The sequence below is a fragment of the Zalophus californianus genome, chromosome 4 (assembly GCF_009762305.2).
Source record: "Zalophus californianus isolate mZalCal1 chromosome 4, mZalCal1.pri.v2, whole genome shotgun sequence".
Taxonomy (NCBI): domain Eukaryota; kingdom Metazoa; phylum Chordata; class Mammalia; order Carnivora; family Otariidae; genus Zalophus; species Zalophus californianus.
Genome location: NC_045598.1, coordinates 174,758,274 through 174,783,957, shown reverse-complemented (window position 1 = coordinate 174,783,957; position 25,684 = coordinate 174,758,274). Strand labels below are relative to the sequence as shown.

The window sequence follows — 25,684 nt, the reverse complement described above, 5'->3', positions numbered from 1 at the left end:
ATGAGAGTATTTTATCTCTCTCTCTTTAATAACCTTTCCCTACTACAGAATATTTGCTAATTGTGAGCATTTAGAGCATGTACATAAACCAGAAATTCATAGAAAAATATTCCATAATTCCATCCCCCAAAAGTTGATCACTGCTCTACACATTAGTTTTTATCCTATGTTAGTCATTGTTTCTTAGCCTGTCTCTGACTCTCTCTGTCTCTGATACATATAAACATGTATTTTGCATAAAGGGGATTTTTTTCCACATTCTTTTTTCACTTAATAGATCCTGTACAACTATCCAACTCATTAAATATTCAAATATTTTTAATGGCTGTGGGACTATCACTTACTGAGTGCTTACTACGCGTGTTTTCAAATTGTATTTTAAAAGTATTAAATCAAATTATATTTTTATATAAATTATATTAAATACATTACATTAAATTACATTAAATTATACTAATTGTAATAATCCTATATTAAATTTATATTTAATTATATTAAATTAAGTTATATTTTTAATTAGATTTGAAGCTGTACTTCAAATTTAGAGCTTTATATTAAATTATATTAATTGTAATAATTCTATATTATTACATTAAATTACATTAAATTATATTAATTGTAATAATTCTATATTAAATTTATATTTAATTATATTAAATTAAGTTATATTTTTAATTAGATTTGAAGCTGTACTTCAAATTTAGAGCTTTATATTAAATTATATTAATTGTAATAATTCTATATTATTACATTAAATTACATTAAATTATATTAATTGTAATAATTCTATATTAAATTTATATTTAATTATATTAAATTAAGTTATATTTTTAATTATATTAGATTTGAAGCTGTACTTCAAATTTAGAGCTCCAAACACTCTCTGAGGTATGTAATATTACTATCCCCATTTTATAACTGAAGGAAACTGAGGTACAGAGGGGACTAGTAACTAGCTCAAAATTTAACAGCTTCTTATTGGTAGAGCAAAGATGAATTTAAGTCTGTTTGAAAACGTATCTTCCACCATAAGGATGCGCCATAACTTATTCAGCCAATCCCCTACTAATGCCTATTTGGAGTGTTTTCTAATCTTTTGCTATCATAAATAGCACTGAAATTGTTATCCTTGTAGCTAAATCAAACCAAGCTCTCCAAAAACTGGGACGAAGCCCTTAACGTTAATGTGACCTTTACGAAGCCACCAGCTTACCCAGAAAGTCATCCGAAGACAGCCTTTCAAAATCCCAGACCTGGAGTACCAACACGGCTGGTGTCTTACACTCCATCTTCTCCAAGGAAAAGATGTTCTCCCTCTTGGTGATGACCATTTGCTTCTCAGCTGGGAGATACTGAAAGGGAAACAGGAAGCGCCAGTTGAAGTTCCCCTCGCCAGTCAGGGAGTTGTAGTGCACATCGGTCTCCTGCTTGTCATCCTCCAGACCCTTCATCCACCTAAACAAAGACAGAAAAAGAATTACACACCCTGAGTCCCTGAGTACATTACTCAGGCATCAGTATAATCAAGAGTGATTTAACTAGTTTCAATGTGGTCACAGATCATAGTTTTTAAATTATGATATAGTTAGATTCAGATGGAAGTTTCCATTGAATCTGAAAGAGAGAAATAGGAGTCAAAGGGTCTGAAAGAGAAACGAGACTCATTCTAAGCCAGGTTTGGGAGATGTCTCTGGTTGTTCTGGGGCGGCCCTGAAGCCCCATGCAGTAAAGAGGGAAGACTGAGGAAATGCGAAGGGAAAGTGTAATCGGAGTTTCCTCTCCCCCTGGGGCTTCCTGTGAAAGTCCCACCCCTGCACCCACTACCCTGGTGGGCCTCTACAATTGGCTTGGTTTAGACTCGTGGTATCAGGCCTGTGATCGGCTCCCTCCTCTCTGGTTCTGGGCCTCAAAAGCCCAGCAGGCCTGCATCAACATGGCATGGAGGGTAGAAGCCTGTCTGCACCCACCTGGATTCTAATCCTAGCCCCGCCATTACTAACTGGAGAGCCCTGGATAAAGTCTCAAATGCCCCGTACCTCTGTTTCATCTGGAAAATGGAAGCAATGACAGCACCTAGTTCATAGTGTTGCTCTGAAGAATTATAAGAGGTAATAGCTGTAAGGCGCTTTGTGTCCTCCAAGTTATATAGAATGTTATTTCCTCTTATCTGGTCTTCCTCCTCCATCCCCAGTATAGAGTAAGCTACCATTAATACATTTTCCCCTAGTACTTTACCCCTGGTGAATTATTGAGAAAATGGGTGCTTTTAACTTTAACTGATAACTCCAAACCACTTGCTTTCTGAAAGCAGACATCCCTTCCCCACAGGTCAGGGAAGGATAAAGACCTTCCTTGTCCCAGAGGAGTGGTACCACTCAGAGTATGGATGCAATTATTTAGGTAAAGATGGTGCTCACTCAACCAATATATAGGTGGTATCTGTTATGAGGCAAGGGGTGAGCTAGTTGCTAGAGGAGTGATGGGAGCACACAGAGATGGTCCTTGCCTTAACAGAGCTACAGCCACAGAGGGAAGGGGGTGGAGAGATGGAGGGTTGGCAGAAGTCACCAGTGAGAGATGTGCAAGGGCCCTGTGGTATGGTGGCACACATTCCCATGAGGAAAAGTAGCTCAGCATGACTAGAGAGCACAAAGCAAGGAAGGATGAGATGGGCCTGGAGAGATAGGAGGAGCTAGTCAGATGGGATATTTTAGGACATATTAGGGATCTGAATCTTCGTCCAGAGAAAATAGGATGTCATTAAAGGGTTTAAAGTACAGAACTGATTGTATCAGATTGCGTTTTGAGAAGACAACCCATGCTTCAACATAGAGAATAAGTTATAGGAGGCAAGAGTGAGTACAGACAGACCAACCCACATGGTACTTCAGTGGCCTCAGCAAGAAATGATGGAGGGAAAGACTATGGTGGTGGTGTGGTGAAAATGGAAGTGGACGGTGCTGATGGCCATTTGGGAAGCTAAATGGATAGGATTCAATGGCATACTAGAAATAGAGCCAAGGAAGAAGAAGGTTCCTTGTTTGGGGAAGGCAAAGAGATACCAAAAGGAGGCTGAGATGAGTTCACTACTTCTGAGATGGGTTTTATCCAAGGGGACATGTTTGAATCACTTTTGCTTCTGATTCTCTACCACCTCATCTGTCTCCATGACTGGGGGCTTAAAGGAAGCATTTGTGTCACAGCCAAGACAAGAGAGAGAGGGGGTGGGGAGGGAGGGAGGGAGGGAGAGGGTAGTTTCCTGAGTCCTAGGTTGGTGTCTTTCCTATCAGTAGAACTAGCAAAGGGTAAGGAGCAACTTTTAGCTTCTGTATTAGTCTTACAACCTTCCTAACGCTGAATCTCTCATCAGCTACATTACATCTCTCCACTTGCTTCAGGTGTAAAGGTATTTTGAATGCCACTCAAAAAGCTTAGGTACCCCACATTTAACTGAAAGAGATGTTTATATAATGAAATTTTCTCACAAAAATATTTTCATAAGACAATAATTCTTAGCATAAGGACCACATAATATTTGACAAAGGAAGTGACCTTATCTAAAAAGGTGAGTAAGATGGACTCCCTCTGTATGAGGTGGGTGGAGTACCTTCCACGAGGCATAGCTTCAGTTGGGGGTTAAAGAGAGGAGGAGGGGGAGAAAAAGGGGCACGGAGTTTGTTGATGACCTTACCCTTTAACGTAAATATCACTTGATTTTTGTCCTGTGAAGATATTCTCATCCTCTAAAATGACATCTTCAGTGTTCCAGATGGTTACTCTCAATTCATACCTGGGATAAGGGAAGGCAGCATTAGGCTGAAGACCTCAAAAGCAGAGTCAGCTGGTGTGTATGGGATTCTGGTATTGCTGTGTCAGTAGGCGTCTTCAACTTTACCACGTTCAAAAACACCAACACTTAAGGTCTTGGTTCCTTCAAAACCAAGTGTCCCAGCTGGAATCACCAAGGATATGAAGTTCACTGAGCAGTAATTTCTTCCATTAGCTGACATTTTTCAGAATGTTGCACAACGCTGAAGCACAATAGCCCCCACATATAACGGGAGCCAGCATTTCAACCATAACCACTGCTACCATTACCATCACTCACCCTTGTGGTAAATGGCCAGATGGAAAGTGAGATATGATTATCAGGTGTCAACTGATCAGTGTAACTGATGTTACAATGTAACAATCATTGTAATTGATCAAATGTCATGACCTTTTAGTTGGCTACCATGGTCTCTTCCCCTGAAGGTAGGGCTGCAGCTCGCTGACTTACCCTTTAGGCTGCCTTGGTGAAATGTCAACAGGAGGTCCAGGTGGAGGCATATCTTTGGGAAACATGTCCACCCACATCTGCAGGCGGCCCTGGTTAAGAAAAGAAGATCTCCTTTAACTTTGGCGGAGTATCACATGGGCAACTGATCATTCATGGTGTTAACAGATCCCTTTACTAGTCATAGATATTAGCTATATATCATATCATATCTTATCATATGGGTATTATTCATATTATACATGCTTAGGATATTTGTTGACAAAGACAGAACTTACATTTTTATTAAGAATTAGTCAGAACATATGTTAAGAGCAGGTGAAAGGCAAGCAAACGCTTACTGAGCACCTACTATGTGGTAGACACAGTACTACGCACTTGACAAAACATTATGTCAATTCCCCCACTATCCCCAAAGGATGGATATTATTATTCCTACTTGACAGATGAGAAAACAACTTGCCCATGCTTACACAGACAATATGTAGCAGAGTCTGGATTCAACCCTTGTCTGTTGACTCCAGAGACTCTGCTTTTTCTATAAACCCCAAAGGATTAAAAAGATGATAATACTATCTGTCAGAGGTATCATGTTTCATTGTTTCCAAAGTGCTTTAACATCTTTATCTCCATAACTGCTTAGCCCAGCTACATTTCTGTGTTACACATCTAAAGAAACCAAGGCTTAGAGCAGCCAAAGAAATGATAGGAGTCCTGTAGCTAATTAGTGCCAGAATAAGGCCTCCCATCCATTGCTTTGGACTCCATACATCAGAATTTATCCTGCTGCAAGGGATCTGAGTGCCCATGTGGGGAGAAGGCCCAGTGGATTCAATGCTCAGCTCTGTGGTATACACTCTAAGTACCCCATCAGCTCAGACAAGAAGGTGAGTGATCAACAAGGCCTGGGATGGTCAGGGGAGATTTTATATGAAGGAAGTGGGGTTCCCAACCAGAGCAGGGAGGATCTGTAGGATTTAGGTGAAGGAGGGGCTTTGGCTAGAAAATAAAAGGGCTTTCCTAGGGAAGGGACAATTTAAGCAAAGAGTTTAGCATTCGGAAAGAGAAGAACCAATTAATGGAGGATTACAATCCTAGAGTCTCTAAAGAGATATTAACATTCACTTGTAACCAAAAAGCCACATGGCAAAATGAAGGATACCAATAACCAAAAGGTTTTAAACATCTGGCAGTGAATTTTAGGAACGAATCATAGGCTTCTACATCTGATAAAAGGCACTCTCCCAACACTGCTGAGATGGCAGTGTGGCCATTGGAAACTGCCCCATTGGAGTCAAGCTCGTGTGTTTTGCCCAACTCACACAGTGAGTGAGTCCAGGGCTGGGACAGGACTAAAACTCAAACTGCCTGGGTGAAATCCCACTCTACTACTTACCACATGAGTAACTTTGAGCAAGCTAGTTAAACTCTCTGAACTTCAATTTCTTCATCTTAAAAGCAAGGATCATAATAAGTACACCATGAGGCTGTATTAGGGAATAAGGTAAGGTGACTCACACACCCCTATTTGTCTAGAAAAATCCTGGTGGTGCCCCTTGTACCAGCTTAATTATTAACAGCAGCCTCTTTTACTCTCAAAATGGCCATCGTTTGGATAAACAAATCTATGGTCATCCTAACTGAGATAATTTACATAAAGGGCCTAGTATATAAGTACATATTAATTATATACATAAAATTAATAAGTACATATCAAGAAGGCTCTTAATAAAGTTGATCTTCTTTTCACTTCTAATTCATAACCCAGATCTCTGGTTATTTTTTCCAAACAGCTTCCTCTTGCCAGTTCTTCAAAATAAGCCACCATCTATTGCTTCCCTGGGAAAACTAATGGCCTGTGGGGTTACTGATAGATTTTGGACAAGGCCTTGGGCATGTCAGATGGATTTTGAAGTTTCTCAAATATCAGCATTCTTTCAAAAGAGTGTGATAATTCAAATCCATTAAAAAGGCAGAAAGCACTCAATCCAACTCTGACTTTAGGGCAGAATTTCTCAACCTCAACATTACTGACATTTGGGGCTGAATAATTCTCTGTTGGGGGAGGCTGGCTATGCAGTACAGGAAGTTTGGTTGCATCTCTGACTTCTACCCACTAGATGCCAATAGCATCCCCACCCACTTGAGACAAACAAAAATATTTCTAGGCATTGCTAAAGTCTGGGGCAGGGAGGCAAAACTGTCTCTGGTTGAGAACCATTACCATAGGGCACACAAGAATAATTTTTCGGGACAAAGTCCTATTCCTTGGGGATGAACACTCCTACTGGGGCCAGAACTGTCTTGGCCATTACCTGCTCCATCCCTGGCTTATCCTTGTGGTACAGCGGCCGAGTTTCTATGTGCTCAGGAACCAGCTTACACCCAACCTCTGGTATATCCTCCCATGACTGTAAAACCCTGAGGGCCAGGTGCTCGTAAGACTCCACTGTCTCATCTGCATGGAAGAAAGAGGAATAAAGGCATTTGTCAGATATATTTTCCCATAATGGAACCATGATGGGCTGTCAGGTGCACTTTTAAACACTCCCTTAAAGGTTAAATTTAAATGTACTAAGGCACAGGGAGAGAGTAAAACTGCAAAAGAGAAAAAGGACAAAAAGAGAATAGAAAGAGGTGGGGGTGGAGGGGAGGGAAGGGAAAGAGACAGGAGGTTTAGAGAGCAGGAAGTGAGGTGGGTTGACAAGATGACCAGAGTGCAGTCAAGGTCTCAGAGTCTGTGGCTCCATTTGCCCCTTGAATCAGATTCCTCTAGAGCCTGTGAACTGCAAGCTTGGCTTTGAGGTCCTGGAAAGGGTATATTTCCTGGAGATATAAGACTATTTGTTAACACTATCGTGTGAGAGGACCTAGTAGATCTGGGTGGTCCTGAAGAAGGTGGTGAAATCCGCACAGTATGTGTTCATGGAGGTCTTATCTTTTCTCGTTGTTCCTTCCCACTAACATACTTGCTCATAGGGAAGGTTCTCATAACTGTCATCTTACCAAAGAAGGCATACATAATAAAAACTACTGGTAGACAAAGTACTTGCAAAAATAACACAAAAATTGCTGAAAAAAATCAAATCTTTTTGATAAAGTTTAGAATGGCCAAATTTGACATAAGGATGTTGAGTTCAGTTTTTTTTTAAAGATTTTATTTATTTATTTGAGAGAGAGAGAATGAGAGATAGAAAGCATGAGAGGGAAGAGCGTCAGAGGGAGAAGCAGACTCCCTGCTGAGCAGGAAGCCTGATGCGGGACTTGATCCCAGGACTCCAGGATCATGACCTGAGCCGAAGGCAGTCGCTTAACCAACTGAGCCACCCAGGCGCCTGAGTTCAGTTTTAAAAAGGCCACACATGGGGCGCCTGGGTGGCTCAGTCATTAAGCGTCTGCTTTCGGCTCAGGTCAGGATCCCAGGGTCCTGGGATGGAGCCCGGCATCGGGCTCCCTGCTCGGCGGGAAGCCTGCTTCTCCCTCTCCCACTCCCCCTGCTTGTGTTCCCTCTCTCCCTGTGTCTCTCTCTGTCAGATAAATAAAATCTTTAAAAAAAAAAAAAAAGGAAAAGGCCACATACACACACACACAATCTCCCAATAGCAATAATTACAATCAGTGGAAGTTGATGGGGATGATGATTACATAATCAGTGAACTAAATCTTTTGTCATAAAGTTTAATCAGTTCTTGACTAACTGAAATGAACATCATTTCAGATTTTTGGTGGCCAAAGAAAATGGTTTCATCATGAAACGTAGAATATTGACAAAGGAATTAACTGGCCTAATAGAGTATATTGTGGAAAAAAATATTTTTCTCAAGAGAAATTCATTAAGATGTCATTAATACACAATTTAAATGTCAATGACTCTGCATGAAAAAACCTTCAAGAGGTTCTTGGGGTCAAAATAACAAGGTGAGAAGAAATTTTGGTGTCAAAGTGGCAGGATCAACATAACATTGTGAACACATCCAGTGATATGTCCTTAATTGGGTCCTTTGCATCAGAAGCTCTGAACCTATGTTTTGCCCATATGTAACTCTACACCTATTGATTTGCATCAAATGGATGGGGATGGCATTACAAGAATTGTTCTGTATCATGAAAGTAAAGTAAAGGTGGCTTTTTTTTCCTTATCCTCAATTTATGAAAGCCCCTCTGGAATCTTCCTGGTATGTCCCATGTGCTTATATGGAAAACCTGCTTCTTGGTACTGAAATAAGAGAGTTGTTGGTATAACACTTGTGGGGGTAATTTGGGATGTGTCCAATGATTTATTTTATATCATATTCATTTTAAGGTTACTGCCTACCTTCCAACACAACAGTCCTATTTGTGTGATCTACACTATAGAAATACCAGAAATGTGCAAAAATATGTATAAGAAACATGTTTCTTTTCTACAGAAATGTACAAAAAACAAGACACAATGTAAATAAATGAGACAGCCATAAAAAGGAGTATTGTCAATGACACTCTCAAAGAACAAAGGAAAATCATCATAATCTATCGGAAATAGAAAAAGCAGGATATACAATACTATATATGGTACACTTCCAATTCTGTAAAAATGTCACACACACTAAGGAAATACACCAACAAGCAGCATGCTTATCCCTGAATTTGGGGATTCTGAGTGATTTTCATTATCCTCTTTTCTTTTCCAAATTTTCTACCAGGAGCATGATTAATTTACAATAGATAGCTGCTCTCCGCAGCCACAAATACCACCAGAAGCAGGCTTTCCAAAAGAAGAGCAACATCAGCAGGATACACTGGGGGAGTTACCCGAGTCCTCCTCCGTGAAGACTGTTTTTCCAGAAAAGACCTGATTTCCTATCTGTATTTTCCCAGGATGAAAGTAGGGTCCATCCAGCTTGTTGTCTTTGCAGAGCTTTGTGAGGATTTCAGTGGGTTTGGATGTGTCTCTCCAGGCGTTGTATCCTTCTCTAGAAAGAGGGGGGAAGAATGGATAGGGTAAGGCCTGCCTTCCCCTGGGAGGACACACGTAAAGTAGCTATCAAAAGGACCACCCAAGTATGATCAGTGGTTTCCTTCAGATTTCTTGCCATTCTATACACTTGGGGCTAATGTTTTTTGTTTTGTTTTCTCTCTTTTCTGGTTAATTCCTCTGCATCTGCATGCTTAAATGAAAGGCAAGATTTCTGAGTAGCTTGACATAAAAATCCTTTGCCGGTAGTTGTGTGTGTGTGTGTGTGTGTGTGTGTGTGTGTGTGTGTGTGTGTGTGTGTGTGTGTTTGAAGAAATGTACCTTAAAACAAAAATTGAAGTGACATTCATATAACATAAAATGGACCAACTCAGTGGCATGTATGACATTCATAATGTTGTATAATCACTACCTCTACCTAGTTCTAAAAATTGTTCATCACCCCAAAAGAAAACCCTGTACCCATTAAGTGGTTGCTCCTTGCCTCCCCGCCCCCCTCAGCCTCTGGCAGTCAGCCATCTGCTTTCTGTGGTCTAGATTTCTTTGCATGCAGTTCCTGTTTAGTTTTGTTCTGTCCCTTGCGGAAGAGCCATCTGACTGCTACTTCTTCTAAGAGGAAAGCTTAGCTCAGCCTTTCAATTACTCTGCTTCTTTCTTCCCCTCTCCTCCCCCACCAAAATCATATTGGAGACTCACATCACAGGTGGAGAGTCTAGATGTGCTGTTTCTCTAATCAGTGATTTTCCTGGTGCTTAGTTTCTAAATCTTTCCAACCCCTTCTTCCCTTAAACACTAGCTGTTTGGTTAAAAAATATTAAGTTGCAATGAAATGCTCCCTATGAGCCATGACCAAGACAAGTTGGGATCTCTCTGTTCACTGGGACACAGGATTCATCAGAATTTAACTTATTTAAGTATTTCAATAAATCAAAACATAAGTATAAAGCAGTGTTCCTACCTTGTGCCAAAGACATGAGGATCCTGAAAAGTTCATCCAAGCCATGCCCAGAGCCATACGTGCACAGGCTTCCCCAGAAATAGGTGCTCTGGTTTTTGTTTTGGTTTTGTTTGCTCTCATCTATTTTTAAAAATTTACTGAACAAAGTTTACAACCCCCCTGACTAAACTATTCTGCTCCCTGGTGGTTCCACTGTCAGGAGAGTCTTCTGAACAGAAGAGGCACCATCTTTGCCTGTGGCTTCCTTCCCTGACTTCAGAGTGAGAACGACTCATCATTCTCTGAATGGTACCTTCTCAGGTAAACACCTCAGGGGGCTTATACATTCACAAGAGTCCCCCAAACCAAACTGGATTACTATGCTATCAAAACGATGATTTCAAAAAATACTTAATGACACTACAGAATGCTTAGGATATAGGGGTAAGTGCAAATAGCAGCTTGCAAAATGACATGGATAATGTGAGGCCAACTTCAGGGAAAAACAGTATAGAAAAAATACTAAAAGGAAATAGGTAAGAATTTTTTATTCAAGTTATGTCCGGGTGGAATAATCTGAGCATAATTTTGTACTTTCTGCATTTCCTCAATTTTCTGCAATGAATATATATTATTTTATATTCAAGAAAAGCATTTCTAAAATTATACCATGGAAATCTAATGAATGTTTTTATATTTTTCCTGGCTGAAATTCTGAAGATTTTTATTTTTTCTTAAGATATCAGATAAAACACACTTTAAAAAAAGAAAGCTGGTAGTCTATATTTTAAAATGAAGCAGAGGGGTGCCTAGGTGGCTTAGTCGGCTAAGCCTCTGCCTTTGGGTTTAGGTCATGATCTCAGGGTTCTGGGATCAAGCCCCGCATCAGGCTCCTTGCTCAGCGGGGAGTCTGCTTCTCCTTCTCCCTCTGCCTTTCCCCCTGCTCATGTGTGCTCTCTCTCTCAAATACATAAATAAAATCTTTCAAAAATTTTTTCTGATGAAGCAGAATTCAAAATCATTGTAAACAGTGAGAGCTGGTCCATTCCTCCCTCTTTGTAAGGTGGGGATAACACCTCAATGGGTTTTGAGAGAACTGAATGAGGTACGGTGTCTTGTATATCATAAACACTCATGAGTGTTTATTATAATTAACTGGGATATTGGCATTTGTGCACTATTAATCATTCTTCTTCTAACATCATTCTTCACCAGGAAACTCTGCCCACCAGGCTCAACCGATTGAATGAACATGTTAATTCAGCTCTTGACTCTTGAAGAACCTGCCCTGGGTTCTAAATCAGTGCTGCCTCCCCAGTACCAACCACCCTCAAGTGCAGCGAACAGTTTCCCCCACCAGCCCCGCTGACCTGGAACCCCTCTGAGACATTCAAGCTGAGCCTTGGCTGGCACAGCAGCGCCCCCCGCCCCCCCCCCACTCCGGGAAGAACTTACATCTCGTACTGGCTCTGCAAGCCACAGATAGCTCGGTGTCTGCTGTAGAAACGGTTCTCCAGGTCGATCCTGGTCTCCCCAATGAGGTCATCTGTCCCGATCAGGTCATGGTCGTAGATCAGGATGGAGAGCAGGGAGTCCTTTGGGAATGTGGCCTGAATCTCAAATGACCTGTGGTCCAAGTAAAGGCATTAGGAATCTACATCTGGCTACACAGGGAACGTCTCCCCAGTCTGTTTTGACCTAGCCTGCGGTTCAGAGGAACTCACTAAACTCGATGAATACTTAGTAGATATTTATTTGATTTAATGTTTCATTGAGATTCAATTTCCAATTCCCTGTCAATTTCCAGGAGCCCATGAACTCCACTTAAGTGGGTCGCATCCCACAGTCTGCATCTAGGGTGACAGCAAGATGGGTATGAAACACCTGGGGGTTCGGTCTCCAACAGAACTGATTTCTAATTTTGGATTTGAATCCGCAACTTCTTGGGTGTAAAACTTTGGGAAACTTATTCCATCCCTCTCAGCCTCCTTAGGTGTAAATGGGGATCAATATATCTTCTTTATAATATAGCACGGTCGTTAACTGTGATATTGTTTATACAAAGCACACATTTAGCTTGCAGGTATTCAACTGGTGTCCAATAAACTGCCATCCCCTTCCCCCTCCCTGGTTGCTTCATGGCGGCGGGGGTGGGGGGGGTGTCAGCTGAGTTTGTTTTAAATGAGAAGCCTTTTGAAGATGGAAAATCCTGAAAACAGAATTGCAGGACTGCAATGCCATCTCTGCAAACTTCTGAGCCCCTCAACCATGAGACCTGCTTCCTTCACCTCTGCTTTGCTGGAGCCCTGGCTTCACCTGCAGAGAGTAAGCAATGAATGTCTCCCTGAACTGGAAGGGATCTCAGGAATCACCATATCCCAGTGCCTTCATTTCACAGATAAGGAAATTGAAATCCAGAGCACAGAAGTGACTTGCCTGGACCATAAATCAGGTCAAGCTAGGGAAAGTAACAGCTCCCTGACCCCCCTAGTTCTGAGCTCTTTCCATGATACCACACCAACGCAAGGTGTTGAAAAGCAGTGCCATGGGATTTCCTGGGATAATGCATTATCCGCGTTGCTGAGCATTACAGAAGATAATTAAGGAGGGCACTTGTACTGGTGAGCACTGGGTGTTGTATGTAAGGGATGAGTCACTAAATTCTACACCTGAAACTAATATCGCACTGTATATTAACTCACCGGAATTTAAATAAAAACTTGGAGAGAGAGAAAAAAAAAAAAAGTAAATCCTGAGTCAGTTTAGGGAAGTGTCTTCTTGAAAAGAAAATAAAAAACACCAGCGTTCTCCGGCTTTTTCCAACTCCGGCTGCCCTGGGACAGGTGCGGTGGGCCGGCCTGTGAGCGAGGGACCGAAAGGAAGTGGGGAGAAAGGGAGGATGGAAGGCCCACGATTTCCCTCCGTGTCCGCTGGCCTGCCTGGGCTGCTGCCCTTGGGGTCAGACCCACTGAGTCCCAGCTCTCAGTCTCCAGTGGCAGCGACTACAATTCTAACACCAGCCCCCGGCCAATGAAGCCTTCCCGAGAGAAAGCAAGAGAGACGCCGCAGCTCCATGGACTGGAACTGACTGAGGCAGCTCTAATAGGCCAGAAATATGGCTGTGCGGGGAAGAAATCCATGTGTCTTCCATCAGTAGGCATAGCATTGCCTGGGGCACCAAGATGTAGATTCCAAACTGTGCTTGATATTTTGGAGGTGTCTCACAAGGAAGCCTCCAGCCACAATCTCTGAGGTTGGCCATCACATGGTTGCTGCCACCAAGGAAGGACTTGTTAAGTTCTTAACTACCCTGGCAACAGTGACAGAAGACCCAGTTGCTTTGGTCCATCTTCCCAAGCGGAGTGTTCACAGATTAACCTCTCTTGACTATTCACTGGAACTGTCATTAAAAGAACTACCAGAAACAGCTCACCATGGTTGGACTTCCAGTCACCCGGGGAAAGACTAGGCTTACACTTAGGCTTACACACTGAGATACTACCTCTAAATGCAATGGTGGTTGCAAAAACAGAAAGCACTGGGGCGCCTGGCTGGCTTAGCAGAGTGTGCGACTCTTGATCTCAGGGTTGTGAGTTTGAGCCCCAGGCTGGGCGTAGAGATTACTTTAAAAAAGAGTGAAAGCATATGAAATGGGTAAAACTGAGCCTTGTTGAAACATTCAGTACCTCTATGCTTCAGAGCAAAGTTGTTCATTCATTCACTCTTTTATTTATTCGTTTGTTCATATGACAATTATTATACGTTGTATACCTGTATGCCAGGCACTGTGAAGAAAATGAGGAAACGCCAAAGGACGCCACGTCAGGATGATGCAGAGTGACAGGGGCCCATTAATTCTGACTGGAAACTGACGGAAGCTTGTCCCTCCATCTATTCATTCATTCACTCTCCAGATACTTGCTGAGCATCTGTCTGCTTTGTGCCAGACCCTGTTGTAGGTTCTAGGGACGCAGCATTGGATGGACTAGACCAAATCCCTGCTCAAAGGGAGCTTACCTTCTCGTGGGAAGATGAGAGATGGCCAATAAACACAGAAACATATCAAGTTATGTCAGAAGCTGTGAAGGAAAGTAAAGCAGGCAAGGTGCCAGGCATCAGGGGATAGAGCCTGTGACATCCTCATACTGTGAGGTCGCAAAGAGGGCTTCCCCAGACTCCAGGTCAGGGACAGGAGCCCTCTACTTTGCCTGCTGGAACATGCAGGATTGAGCCAGCAAATTCTATCCCCGAGTAACAATTAAAAACACACTGAAGAAAGCATCTAGGAGGGCTTCTGGCAGAGGCTCTGCAATGCCAGAGGATGGTGGGAATATTTCATCATCTTCTTCTTTTGTTTACCATAGCCATCAATGGGGTAATAAAACCAGTCCAACTCAGGCGCTGTGCTGGAAGTACCTTATAAAAAGTGACTACAAAGCACTTGGCAAAACGAAGTGCTGGTTACATAGACAGCAAGTAATAATAAAGGTCATCTCTGGGTCAGGGAAGCAAGGGTAAACCTCCCAGGCACCACTGTTTTAGTCATTCTCATTAATCTGAACAGGCAAGATCATTCATTGCCTCATTTCCTCCAGAGCAATAAAGTGTTAAGAGGTTCATTCTGATCAAATGTCAAAGGGTCCACAGTGATCACAAAAGTGTAAATGAATTTAAATGAGGCTAATGGAGAGTTCCTCTCACGCTCCTTGCTACTCCAGAAAAAAAGAAGTTAAATACAGTTAGGACGTAGCCATTGCTAAAATGATTATCACGGGGGGAGAAGGAGGAAGCAGATGTGTTCTGAGTGTCAACTACATGCTCATGTAGATAATGTGCTAAGTACTGTAGATTTAATCTTTTAAAGGCCACTGAGAGTCAAGTGTCATGATTGTTTGGTAGAAAAACTGGGATCAGAGAGGTTAAGCCACCTGCATAAAGTTACACAGCCTGTATGTGGCAGAATGTAACCCACATTTATCTAACTCCAAAGTTAACAGCAATCAGGTGCACAAATCCAAGTGGGGAACACAAATGTGTGCCATACGCTGTTAGAAGACAAATGGGGGCAGTAGGGTTGCTGTGAACTGGAAAACATCTCATTCACCCAAACATGAACAAATGCAATGTGTGTTGAAACATTTTGCAGGAAAGTAAAACACAAGCAGAGGATGCAATTCAATTTGTTTACTTCAGGGGTCACCTCAGATGAGCTGCAAAATGATCTGATGGAAAAATCCCTTTGATAGGAGACAAAAGACCAAAGGTATGGCCCCTTCTCCCCTCCTCATGAGCTGTGTGAACTTGAATAAGTTTTTAATCTCTCTGTTGCTGCCCTTGGCTTGTTTATAAAAAGGAAGTCTCTGTCCAAAGGCAGGAGGCTGAATCTGATGACCATTCAGACGCCTCTTATATTTAAGATCTAAGAAAATCATTGTTGGAAAACTATGGGCATGAAAATCATCAGATACCACCAAATTCCTGAAGGGACCACAAAAGAATTTAGCGCTTCTCTACGAAGGTGATTACCAAGAGGTCAGCTTAACTTCCTGCCACGTTCACTCAGACACACACATATACACACCAGCCCCCCCGGAGACACAGCAGGAACAAACACACACAGGATAGCATGTCATGACCCAGATGGCCACTGACCTTCCAAATACTGGGTTCAGTTGTTTAGGGATGTATTTGTCCCGGTCTTTGATTTCTGTTTGGCCAAGCTTGACTACAATGTAGGGATCTGCTTTGCCATCCGGATCAGCGGGGCTGAGATGAAATGCCTGAAGAGAAAGAAAATTCTGTTGGTCCAGTGGTTCCCAACATTAGCTGCACACTCAGATCATCTGGGATTTTTAAAAAATATGGATGCCTGAGTTCCATCCCCAGATTCTAATTTAATTGACCCTGAGCTTTAGGACTTTTAGAAGCTCCCTAGATGATTCCAGTGTGCAGCCAAGGTTAAGAACCACTGCTTTAGCCTCTCCATTTTGCTGCTGAAAGAAAAATTATTGGCTTTTCTCAAGTTAAACTTTCTCTGGAGACATCTCCCCAGAGGAAAGCAATGCTTGGCACAGAGTAATGAGCACTATGCTGGACACGAGCCAGAAGGCATGACTTTGAGTTCTAGTCCTATTTCTTGTATGATCTTGGGCAGGCCATGTCTCCTCTCCAAGAGCTATCTGTAAAATCATGGGGAGGGGGACGTGAAGGCCCATCCCACAACTGATGGGCTTTGAATCCATGATTCCATTAGGCCTGCATTTAGCATGGGCCAGCTGAGTAGTGGTCTGTTTCTCAGAGTGAGGTCTGCTTCTAGACAAGCTGGGCCTAAACCCATCCCAAGGAAACGCTTTCTAAGCGAAGGCCCAGATAGTGGGCTGGTGAGAAACTCTGCAGAAATGAGAGTTGAGTGAGAAACGATCCCATTTTTAGGACTCTGTCCTACAGATGGAATACATAAGCACACAAAGCTCTGTTTTCAAGGATGCTCATCAGAGCATTGTTTACTAGCCAGATTTGTAAATAACCTGTATGTTAATTACTTAGGGAGAAACCCAATATACAGAAATCCAAAATACCCCCTCCCCATTTGCTCTCATCACATCACCCAGTTTTAATCCCTCACATAGCAGTTATCTCTGACATTCATCTCATTTATCTGCTCCTCTGTTTATTTTTGTCCTTTCTTAATCCCCACACCACCCCCGCTAGTGTGTGATCTCCATCAGAGCAAGGGTGCCGTCTATCTTGTTCACTACATTATCTCTAGGACCTAGAACAGGGTCTTCTTAATATTTGTTGAACGAATGAATAAATGGGAACTACATTAATTCAAGAAAACACTAGGTGTCTACCACAAAGAACAGGAACACTTATATGTACTGATCTGGAAAATGACCAAGTTATACTATATAAGAGAAAAAGAGATCAATATGTAATGCATGAAGCAAGAGTCTATTAAATAAGTACTTAGATGTAGCTGTAGACAAGTGTAAATACAGTTGACTCTTGAAAACGTGGGTTTGAACTGTGCAGGCCCACTTACATGTGGGTTTTTTTCAATAAATACGGTACAGTACTGTAAATGTATTTTCTCTTATGCTTTTCTTAATAACATTTTTCTGGTCTCTAGTTTACTGTAAGAATACAGTGTATAATACATAGAATACACAAAATATGTGTTCATCAACTGGCTATGTTATCAGTAAGGCTTCAAGTCAACAGTAGGCTTATTAGTAGTTAAGTTTGTGGGGAGTCAAAAGTTATATGTGGATTTTCAACTGAGAGGGGGGTCAGCACCCCTCACCTCCACATTGTTCAACTATAGTGATGGATGTGTTTACATAGTCATAAGAAAAGTGAGTTATTTCTAGGGATAGAATTGCAGAGGTGGGGAGATTTGATTTCTTTCTTGGAGCAACTTGTAAGTAGTAGCATTTTTTACATTTTTGGATATTTTATTAAATTAAAAGATTTTTTTAAAGATTTTATTTATTTATTTGACAGAGACAGAGAGAGAGTGAGTACAAGCAGGTGCAGCGGCAGGCAGAGGGAGAAGCAGGCTCCCTGCTTAGCTGGGAGCCCCTCTCGGGGCTCAATCTCAGCACCCCAGGATCATGACCCAAGCCGAAGGCAAATGCTTAACCAACTGAGCCACCCAAGTGCCCCTAAAAGATTTTTAAATTAACTTATTATTTAGATTTTCCCTAGGTATTAAAGAATAATACATCTTTGTTTAATGCCTCATTTATGTTTCTAAAAAAGAATATAGGCAATTTGAACAAGGAACTTAGTATAAAATAAGACTACTGCAATCAAATAGGATTATGAAAATCAACTCCAAGGGCAGGATATGAAAACAAATACATGAACCATAAAGGTTCAGCAGAGATTTGCTTTGATTGAACATCAGATGTGGCCCCAAGCTTCCGGACAATCAGGTCAAAAAGTTTCATAATTGAAGTGTAGTGCTCTCAACCAAGAAACAGACTCTTAACTATCACTGGAGGAGGGTGGGGGATGGGGAAATAAGTGATGGGGATTAAGGAGGGCACCTGAGGATGAGCACCCGTGATGCATGGAAGTATTGAGTCCCTATGATGTACGGCTGAAACAATATTACACTGTATGGTAACTAACAGGAATTTAAATAAAAACTGATGTAGTGCTGTCATTATCAGAAAGTAGGAAGCCTAGAGCAGAAAAGATATTTTTCTTGGAAATACATTTGAAATGAAATTTCTGACTGCGACAGTGCAGAGCCAGAGCCTGGGGCAGGATTTCACAGGGATAGCCATTCTGCTTTGCCCTGGTTCTGCTCTTTTGCCTGTGAGCTTCCTGCTCCAGGCCTATTTGGTTTTCTTCCCAGCTATCAGGCAACCACAGAGAGCAAATGAAGCGACCCAGAGCAGTCTTGTATGCCTGGGAAGTATTTTCCCTAAGTGAAAAGCCAGCAAATGTGCACATTACCAACCAAACTTCAGACCCCCTGTTGTGGACTGCAGTGTGTGTTCTCAACATTCTGTGTCCAAGCCCCAACCCTTAATGTGACTATATTTGGAGACAGGGCCTTTAGGGAGCTAATTAAGGTTAAATGAGGTCATAAGGGTGGTGCCCTAATCCAAAAGGACCGGTGGCCTTAGAAGAAGAGGAAGAGGCACTAGGTCTCCTTCTCCCTGGCTCTCTCTCTTTCTCACTCTCCTGCTTGAACTCTCATTGTGTGTATGTGTGTGCGCGTGCACGTGCTTACATGCTTACAGAGGAAAGGCCATGTGAGGACACAGTAAGAAGGTAGCCACTGACAAGCCATGAAGAGAGGCCTTACCAGAAACCAGCTCTGCTGGCAACTTGATCGTGGACTTCCAGACTCCAGAATGGTGAGAAATACACGTCTGTCATTTACCTCACCACAGTCTGTGGTATTTGGTTATTGGCAGCCTGAGCAGATTAAGACCATCCCTCAGAGTAAACAAGAACAGCTTACCGCAACAATGTACACCCTGATCAGGACTTTGATGGGATGGTTGGGTGGAACCCCTTGCTGGATTCTCAGCTGCCCACCGTCCTCAATGCTGGAATCCTTGGGGCTCTTGTAAATGCAGAAGGAGCCCTGGAATGGTAAAGCATGACCCAGTGAAACGAGCTGGTCATATGCCCCACCAAAGCCCTAGAGGGCATAGTGCTGGGAAAATGAGTGGAGTCTGGGACCCAGCAGGACCTGGGCTGGCGCTACCCTTGTGTCTGGGTGTCCTCAGGCAGTCCACATAAACTGCTTGTGTCTGAGGTGCTTCACGGTATGTCAGTGAATCGGTGTTGGTACAATAACACCTCCTCATAGGGCTGTTCTGTGAGGAATGTGGACAGGAGCATCAGATGGGATACTGAGGACCTTTAACACACAGGGAGCTGAGCCGGTGCTTTCCCCCACTAGGTCCTTCAAGCCTTACTGCAGTATTCCTATTTTCAGATGCTGCCAGTGAGTCCCATGGAGGTCAGGTCCAAGATCACGAAGCGAGTTAGTACTACGATATCAGAGAGGGGCCACCTGCAGTCCCTGTGCTATTTCCAACACACTGCCCTGCACCAAATGGCCCAGTGCACAGCAGGTCAGAGGAAGGTGCCAACTGCTTCTTTGTGATGCTGACACCGAGAGTCTGCCAGGATGAACAGTTAGTGTTGTTTGATTAGTTTAATCATCCAATTAGTACGTCTGCATAGATCATCTATTTGGTAGGTCAGGGGTGGGAGAAGCAAAATAAAATTCAGTGATCCTTTTAGGTAACAACTCTGTCTCCTTATAGCCCATCAGACTGAGTTCCAACTCACTTCATTGACCACAAGCCAAATATCTCAAAAGACCAGGGCTAGACCTTGTGGGGTTCTAGAGAAGCTCTTGCATAAAGACTAGGGAATTTTCTTATACACATCCTGCACCACAATCTCATTAACAGAATTGAGTCACATCAGTCATTTACAGACAGGAGAGCCAAATAAAAGGGTTAACTTTGGAACTTGCCTTAAACTTCCCTATGACTCGGTCCCCATCGAGGCCATGGTCATCCTCTGTAGACTTGCCTCTGAAGAGCTCAAAGGTTTTCAACCAGTCTTCAAAATGATTGAATTCACTCTCAAGTTCACCATCATATATCTTCAGGGAGAAGGGAGAAGAGAGTGCTCAGAGGAAGGAAGACCCAGGATTGATTTAATGAGAAGCGCCAAGATTCTCCAAAACCAGCCTTGATATATGCCCATTCGAAAAATCTGAGGCCACTGTTCATTTATTTTTAGCAAAAAAAGGAATATGATTGACTCAGCATTCCTAGAACTAACTACCACTCTGAAATTTATAAAATCTTTTGGCTAAACTTTGAAGTTCCAAGAAGTATAGCTAAATCAAAATTTTTAAAATATATAATATATTATGATAAATATGATAAAGCTTTTTATAGCAAATTGATATCATCTGGTTATTGTATCTGGACTATAAGATTTTGAGGACATTCAAATCAATAAATGTCCATTAAGCATCTAATTCTTAGCACATACGAAACAATGGAATATTTTTTATTATCATACATATAGACGTGAATTTTCCAAGTACAAAGTTACATGTATATATGTACTTTAGAAATGCAAAATTGAATTGAGTTTTAGGTTTGGTAATATAATTAAATCACTTATGCAAATTTCCTATCAAAATTACTTATCTAAATTTCTTATATGTAATTTTCATACTCTGAATTTGCATATCCATAAATATGCCTCTAGCTAATAGCCTCTGACTAATGTTAAGATTGGTCTGATGGAGCTGACTTTAGTGAGAGTTAAAACTCCTGCTATTTAGGGGCATCTGGGTGGCTAAGTTAGTTAAGCAGCCAACTCTTGATTTTGGTTCAGGTCATGATCTCAGGGTCCTGGGATGGAGCCCTGCTTTGGGCTTCCCGCTCAGTGAGGAGCTGGCTTGAGGATTCTCTTTCCCTCTGCCCCTCCCCCCCACTCATGCTCTCTCTCTCTCTCTCTCTCTCTCAAATAAATAAATAAATAAATAAATAAATAAATAAATAAATCTTAAAAAAAAATACTCCTGCTATTTTGATCGTATTTTGAGCATGATGATGTCAAGCTCTGAGAGGTGAGCCAGGGGAACTCATCCACCGCAAGTTACCTTGCTGGATCCAGGCTAACCAATGTAAGTTATGCTCCTTCTCAATATGAGGACACAGAAAATAGAAAATTAGCAAGCTCCATTGTCTTGCTTGCATGCTTGTTAAGGTTCGTTTCTCTGCATCAGTGATTATAATGAAGACAAAGTAAGTTAGTTCAGACAAAGGCATTACTAGGGTTGACCGAAGCACTAACAGAACCCTCATCTGGAGCTTCCCACCCCTGGTCAAGACGGCCATGTCCACAAACCTGCAAGACAGCCAGGTTGGGGATTTCATCTTCTTTGGGTTTCTTCTTGAGCATCTTGTCCTTCTTCTTCTTTGGCCCATCTTTTATATTTACTACTACCTCATCTGGTTTTGCCTCTGTGGATATTTAGTGGAAATTGTTAGACTTCTCAGTGCTGATGAGATGAGAAGAAACAGAGTCAAGCTCCCTCTTTCCCTTTGTTCCTGCAGGTGTCAGGACTTTTGTTTTCAAAAAGAAATAGTAACATGTCACTGCAGAGTTGCTACATACAGCCCTAAAGTCTGTGTGTTGCAGGATGGGAGGAGACACCACTCACGGAGCAATGCAGTGACAACAGACCCCCAGGGCCAGGCAGCGTGCTGGCCTGCCCCGGTGTAGGTAAGAATTCATTAAATTAGGCCCAGAGATGGAAGGAAGGAAGGAAGGATGTTGCCCAGTCATCCAACTGGCTAAGAACAGACCCAAGAGGGACAGACCCAAAGCTTTTAGTTACATTTCCTCTCAGATCTGCTTAGGGACTTGAGATTCATCTAGTTCAGCAACCCGAGCTCAGCTATGTTAAGGGTCTTGCACCAAGTCACATATGTCGTTAGAGAGATTACTCAGGAACAGACTCTAGGAAAACACCATCTGGAACAGACCTCTAGCTCTGCTCTTTTCCAGCGTATAAATTTGAGCTAGCTACTCAATCTCTCTGTACCTCTGTTTTACCATCTGCAAAGTGAAGATGCTGTGGCTAATGTCATGAGGCTGGTGTTGGGATGAAATCTGCCAATTAGGAGTGGCTGAGGACCTGAGTGAGACTGGTTCTGGTTCTCCTGCTTCTCTCAGTGTCACCTGAAAAAGCACCACCACTTGCTGTCACTGTTGATTTTAGGTCAAGACCTACCGATGGCCTGAATCGAGTTTGTGGTCATTTCAAATCCCCGGCCTCTTTCATTTGAACTTCTGCCAAACCAGATCTATGAGATCCTTAACTGAATTGGGAACCTAAAACCCGGGTCACCTCTATTAAAGTTCACCACGCTGGATCTGGCCCATCATGCCAGCTTCCTCCTGCTTTTGCTTTGCTGTTTCTACACCAAGACAGGAGCCAGAAGGGTGGTTCCAGCACTGAACTGGGTTCAGGAGACCTGAGATCTGGTCCCAGTCCAGCTCAAATCAGCTACACGACCTTTTTAGAGTGTTGTCATGTTCGTGAGCTTGTTCCTCATGTGGGAAATGAGGGAGTGGAGCACGAGCGTGCCTCCCACTGCTTCCTTCTAGTATTTTCTCACCCCAATGGCCAGATTCCATGCTCAAGTAACTTACCTGCATTGCCTCTTTTCTCCTTGGGATTGCTCTCCTTTTCCTTTGAGAAAAGAGGGAGATAAGATTATTGACCCTACCATGCCTCATTTATGAGTCCTGATGGCCAACAGTTCCAATTCCATCATCTTAGCCTTCTGCATTCTTGGAGATGCCATTTTAAAAGACTATGCAAACTGTGTTCAAGAAGCCCGCAAGCAAAGCCTCACTGATAGAGCAGGACCCTCCTGCAGCAAGATACCTGTCCCTACAGAAGAGGCGCCCATGTGTCCAAAAAAAGCACCAGCAAGCTGCAGACTTCCCTGCCCTGTGTGCACAGCCCCCTCTAGGCCACTACCTCTCTCCCCTCTTTTCCCACCTCCCTGGAGCATCACCCAGTTGGCACCATGAGTTCTATCTGCTGGCACGCCAGGCTGTTGGGTCTTTGGGTTGGTCCCAGGGGTTGGGGAGGTTAGCAGGGTAAGGAAAAGGGCTGAGCCCTCACTGGGATTGGTAGTGTCCACTGCAGCAACAGGAGGGAGTTTGGAGGCAGGGGCCACCGTTTGGCTTGTTTATTTAACTATATATCAGTATTCATGGGTAGCCCTAGATGAAGAAACTATGGTCTTAACAAATGAAAGAATCAGGGGCGCCTGGGTGGCTCAGTCATTAAGCGTCTGCCTTCAGCTCAGGTCCTGATCCCAAGGTCCTGGGATCGAGCCCCGCATCGGGCTCTCTGCTCGGCGGAGAGCCTGCTTCTCCCTCTCCCACTCCCCCTGCTTGTGTTCCCTTTCTCGCTGTGTCTCTCTCTGTCAAATAAATAAATAAAATCTTAAAAAAAAAAAAATGAAAGAATCAGAAGAGTTTCTATGCAACTGAATGCGATGACATAGGACTAATTTTCCTTTCCTTGTTTACTCAAGGGTAAGACGTTTTACCAAATTCAGCCCCTGAGATTTTGCCTGAATCTCGACCCACTTTCCAGTGGTTCTCCAGTTTTGTAACTCAATACCTTTCTTGTTCCATATACACAAAGCTTGCTCTGGCAACCTGCTCATTATTTGCATTTGCTAAGGTCAACTCTTCTGCCTTTACGTTGATAGCTTCCCATACGAACTTAGAATCCTGCTGGAGACCTGGGGCCCTTTGATCTGGGTATCTCCAGGTGTACTTGAAGCCCCCATTGCTATGCCCATCTATCCAGAGACCCCCTTTCTCATGGCTGGACCTTTCAGAGTCTGACAGGGGCCAGATCTCTAGATGCTATGCCGGACTGAACATCCTTCCAGCATTTACAACAGAGCCTGTGTCCTAGGGTCAGCTCCAGCCAGAGGGTGAAGATTTTGCAATTCTGGATCCTTCCAGGCTTTGAACCTTTCTGCAGTTAAAAGCACAGTGCCTGAGTAGGGCCTAACCTATAGTAGAATCTAGAAGGGGATGATATGGGTTTGCAGGGGTGTGGGAGGGTGTTGTGGAGGGCGTCGTGTTTTCCTATAGAATCCCTTGACCGTCACAGCGAGGAGACACTCTACCTTCTGTGCTTTCTTCAGGGAGGCATAATATTTGGACCACCAGTCAATGACGTTTTCAGCAGATTCATCCACTATGGTCCTCTTTCTCTTTTTGGTTGACCTTCGAGAAGGTTTCCTGGCATCCTGACAAGAGATGAGGGATGGAGCATTAGGGAGGCCTCATGGATCTGCCTGCTGGTGGCTGGCTGGTTTCCTGAGGAAGAGAACACACAGGTCCCCTTGGAAGCAGATGAGGGTGTGAGCAGCCTTTGAGGCTGTAGCTCTCTGTACCATTTCCATAAATGATACTTTAATCATCAACCCATCCATTCGCTCATTTATTCAGCAAACATTTACTATTACTTAAACACACAGATGTGAGATATTGTGCCTGACACTGGGGATGTAAGGGGAATGAGAAACAATCCCCGCATCGGGGAAGCTTCATTCAGTAGAAGAGACAGGCAGGCGGCATGATACAGTATGCTATGGCAGAAAGACATTAGTTGACAAGCAATTAATATAAGTTTTGTGATTCTCAGTTTCCTCTGCTGGGAACAATCATACCTGCCTACTTCACTGTTGGGAGGATTAAGCGATGTAATGTAGACAATTTCCTGTTAGCATCATTTCTGGTGAATGGGTGCAAATCAGTGACACCAGCAACATAAGCAGGAGGAGATGGAGGGACAGGAGAGGCGTGATGCATAAACAGGAGAGAGGAGGCATTTTGGGAGAGGACAGTGGTCCCATGACAAACTCATCACATACTCATCATCTATCTGCTCTCAGACATCTCTGGAGTAGCTATGATGTGCTAGGTACTCTATCAAGAGCAGGGGATACTGATATCTTTAAGAAAATCATCTGTGACCTGGAGGGGCCCACAATTTTATGGTGGCAATGCACACTTAAGCCGGAATTCTAACAGGAAGTGGCAGGTGCTCTGCTGGTAGGATGCGGAGAAGCCCTTGGGGGCCAAGGAGGGTCATATCGAGCATTGATACAATAGGAACAGCCTGAGCAAATATCCCTTAATCTGTCCTACTCTGCTTTTTATTTCAGCCTTTACCATATGCTGGGCAGGCAATCCCTCTGGACTTTTTAAAAACTGGCTGCTGCTTTGTCAGTTGACACACCAGGATTTTGCACTCAAATTTATGACTTAGAAAGATTCATCACATTCATGCTTTATGGTTCTTTGTGTACTTGTCCATCTTGCCTTCCAGAATCTCAGCTAAGGATTAGAAATCTCATTTCGCTTTAGACTCCAGAGAATACGTCTTTTTTTTTTTTTTCCTTACTTG

General features: G+C 42.8%; 1 protein-coding gene across 1 annotated transcript in view; it reads right to left on the bottom strand.

The window, feature by feature from the left end:
* Positions 1-25,684, bottom strand: part of FER1L6 (fer-1 like family member 6) — a 115,170-nt gene that overhangs the window by 14,375 nt on the left and 75,111 nt on the right. The window contains exons 26-37 of the mRNA XM_027617208.2: positions 24,399-24,521; positions 22,891-22,930; positions 21,580-21,695; positions 20,183-20,314; positions 19,151-19,276; positions 15,820-15,947; positions 11,623-11,793; positions 9,068-9,228; positions 6,592-6,734; positions 4,280-4,368; positions 3,692-3,790; positions 1,214-1,455 (exon numbers count right to left, since the gene is read on the bottom strand). Of these exons, the coding sequence (XP_027473009.1) occupies positions 1,214-1,455; positions 3,692-3,790; positions 4,280-4,368; positions 6,592-6,734; positions 9,068-9,228; positions 11,623-11,793; positions 15,820-15,947; positions 19,151-19,276; positions 20,183-20,314; positions 21,580-21,695; positions 22,891-22,930; positions 24,399-24,521 (1,570 nt within the window). The remainder of the gene's footprint in view (positions 1-1,213; positions 1,456-3,691; positions 3,791-4,279; positions 4,369-6,591; positions 6,735-9,067; positions 9,229-11,622; positions 11,794-15,819; positions 15,948-19,150; positions 19,277-20,182; positions 20,315-21,579; positions 21,696-22,890; positions 22,931-24,398; positions 24,522-25,684) is intronic.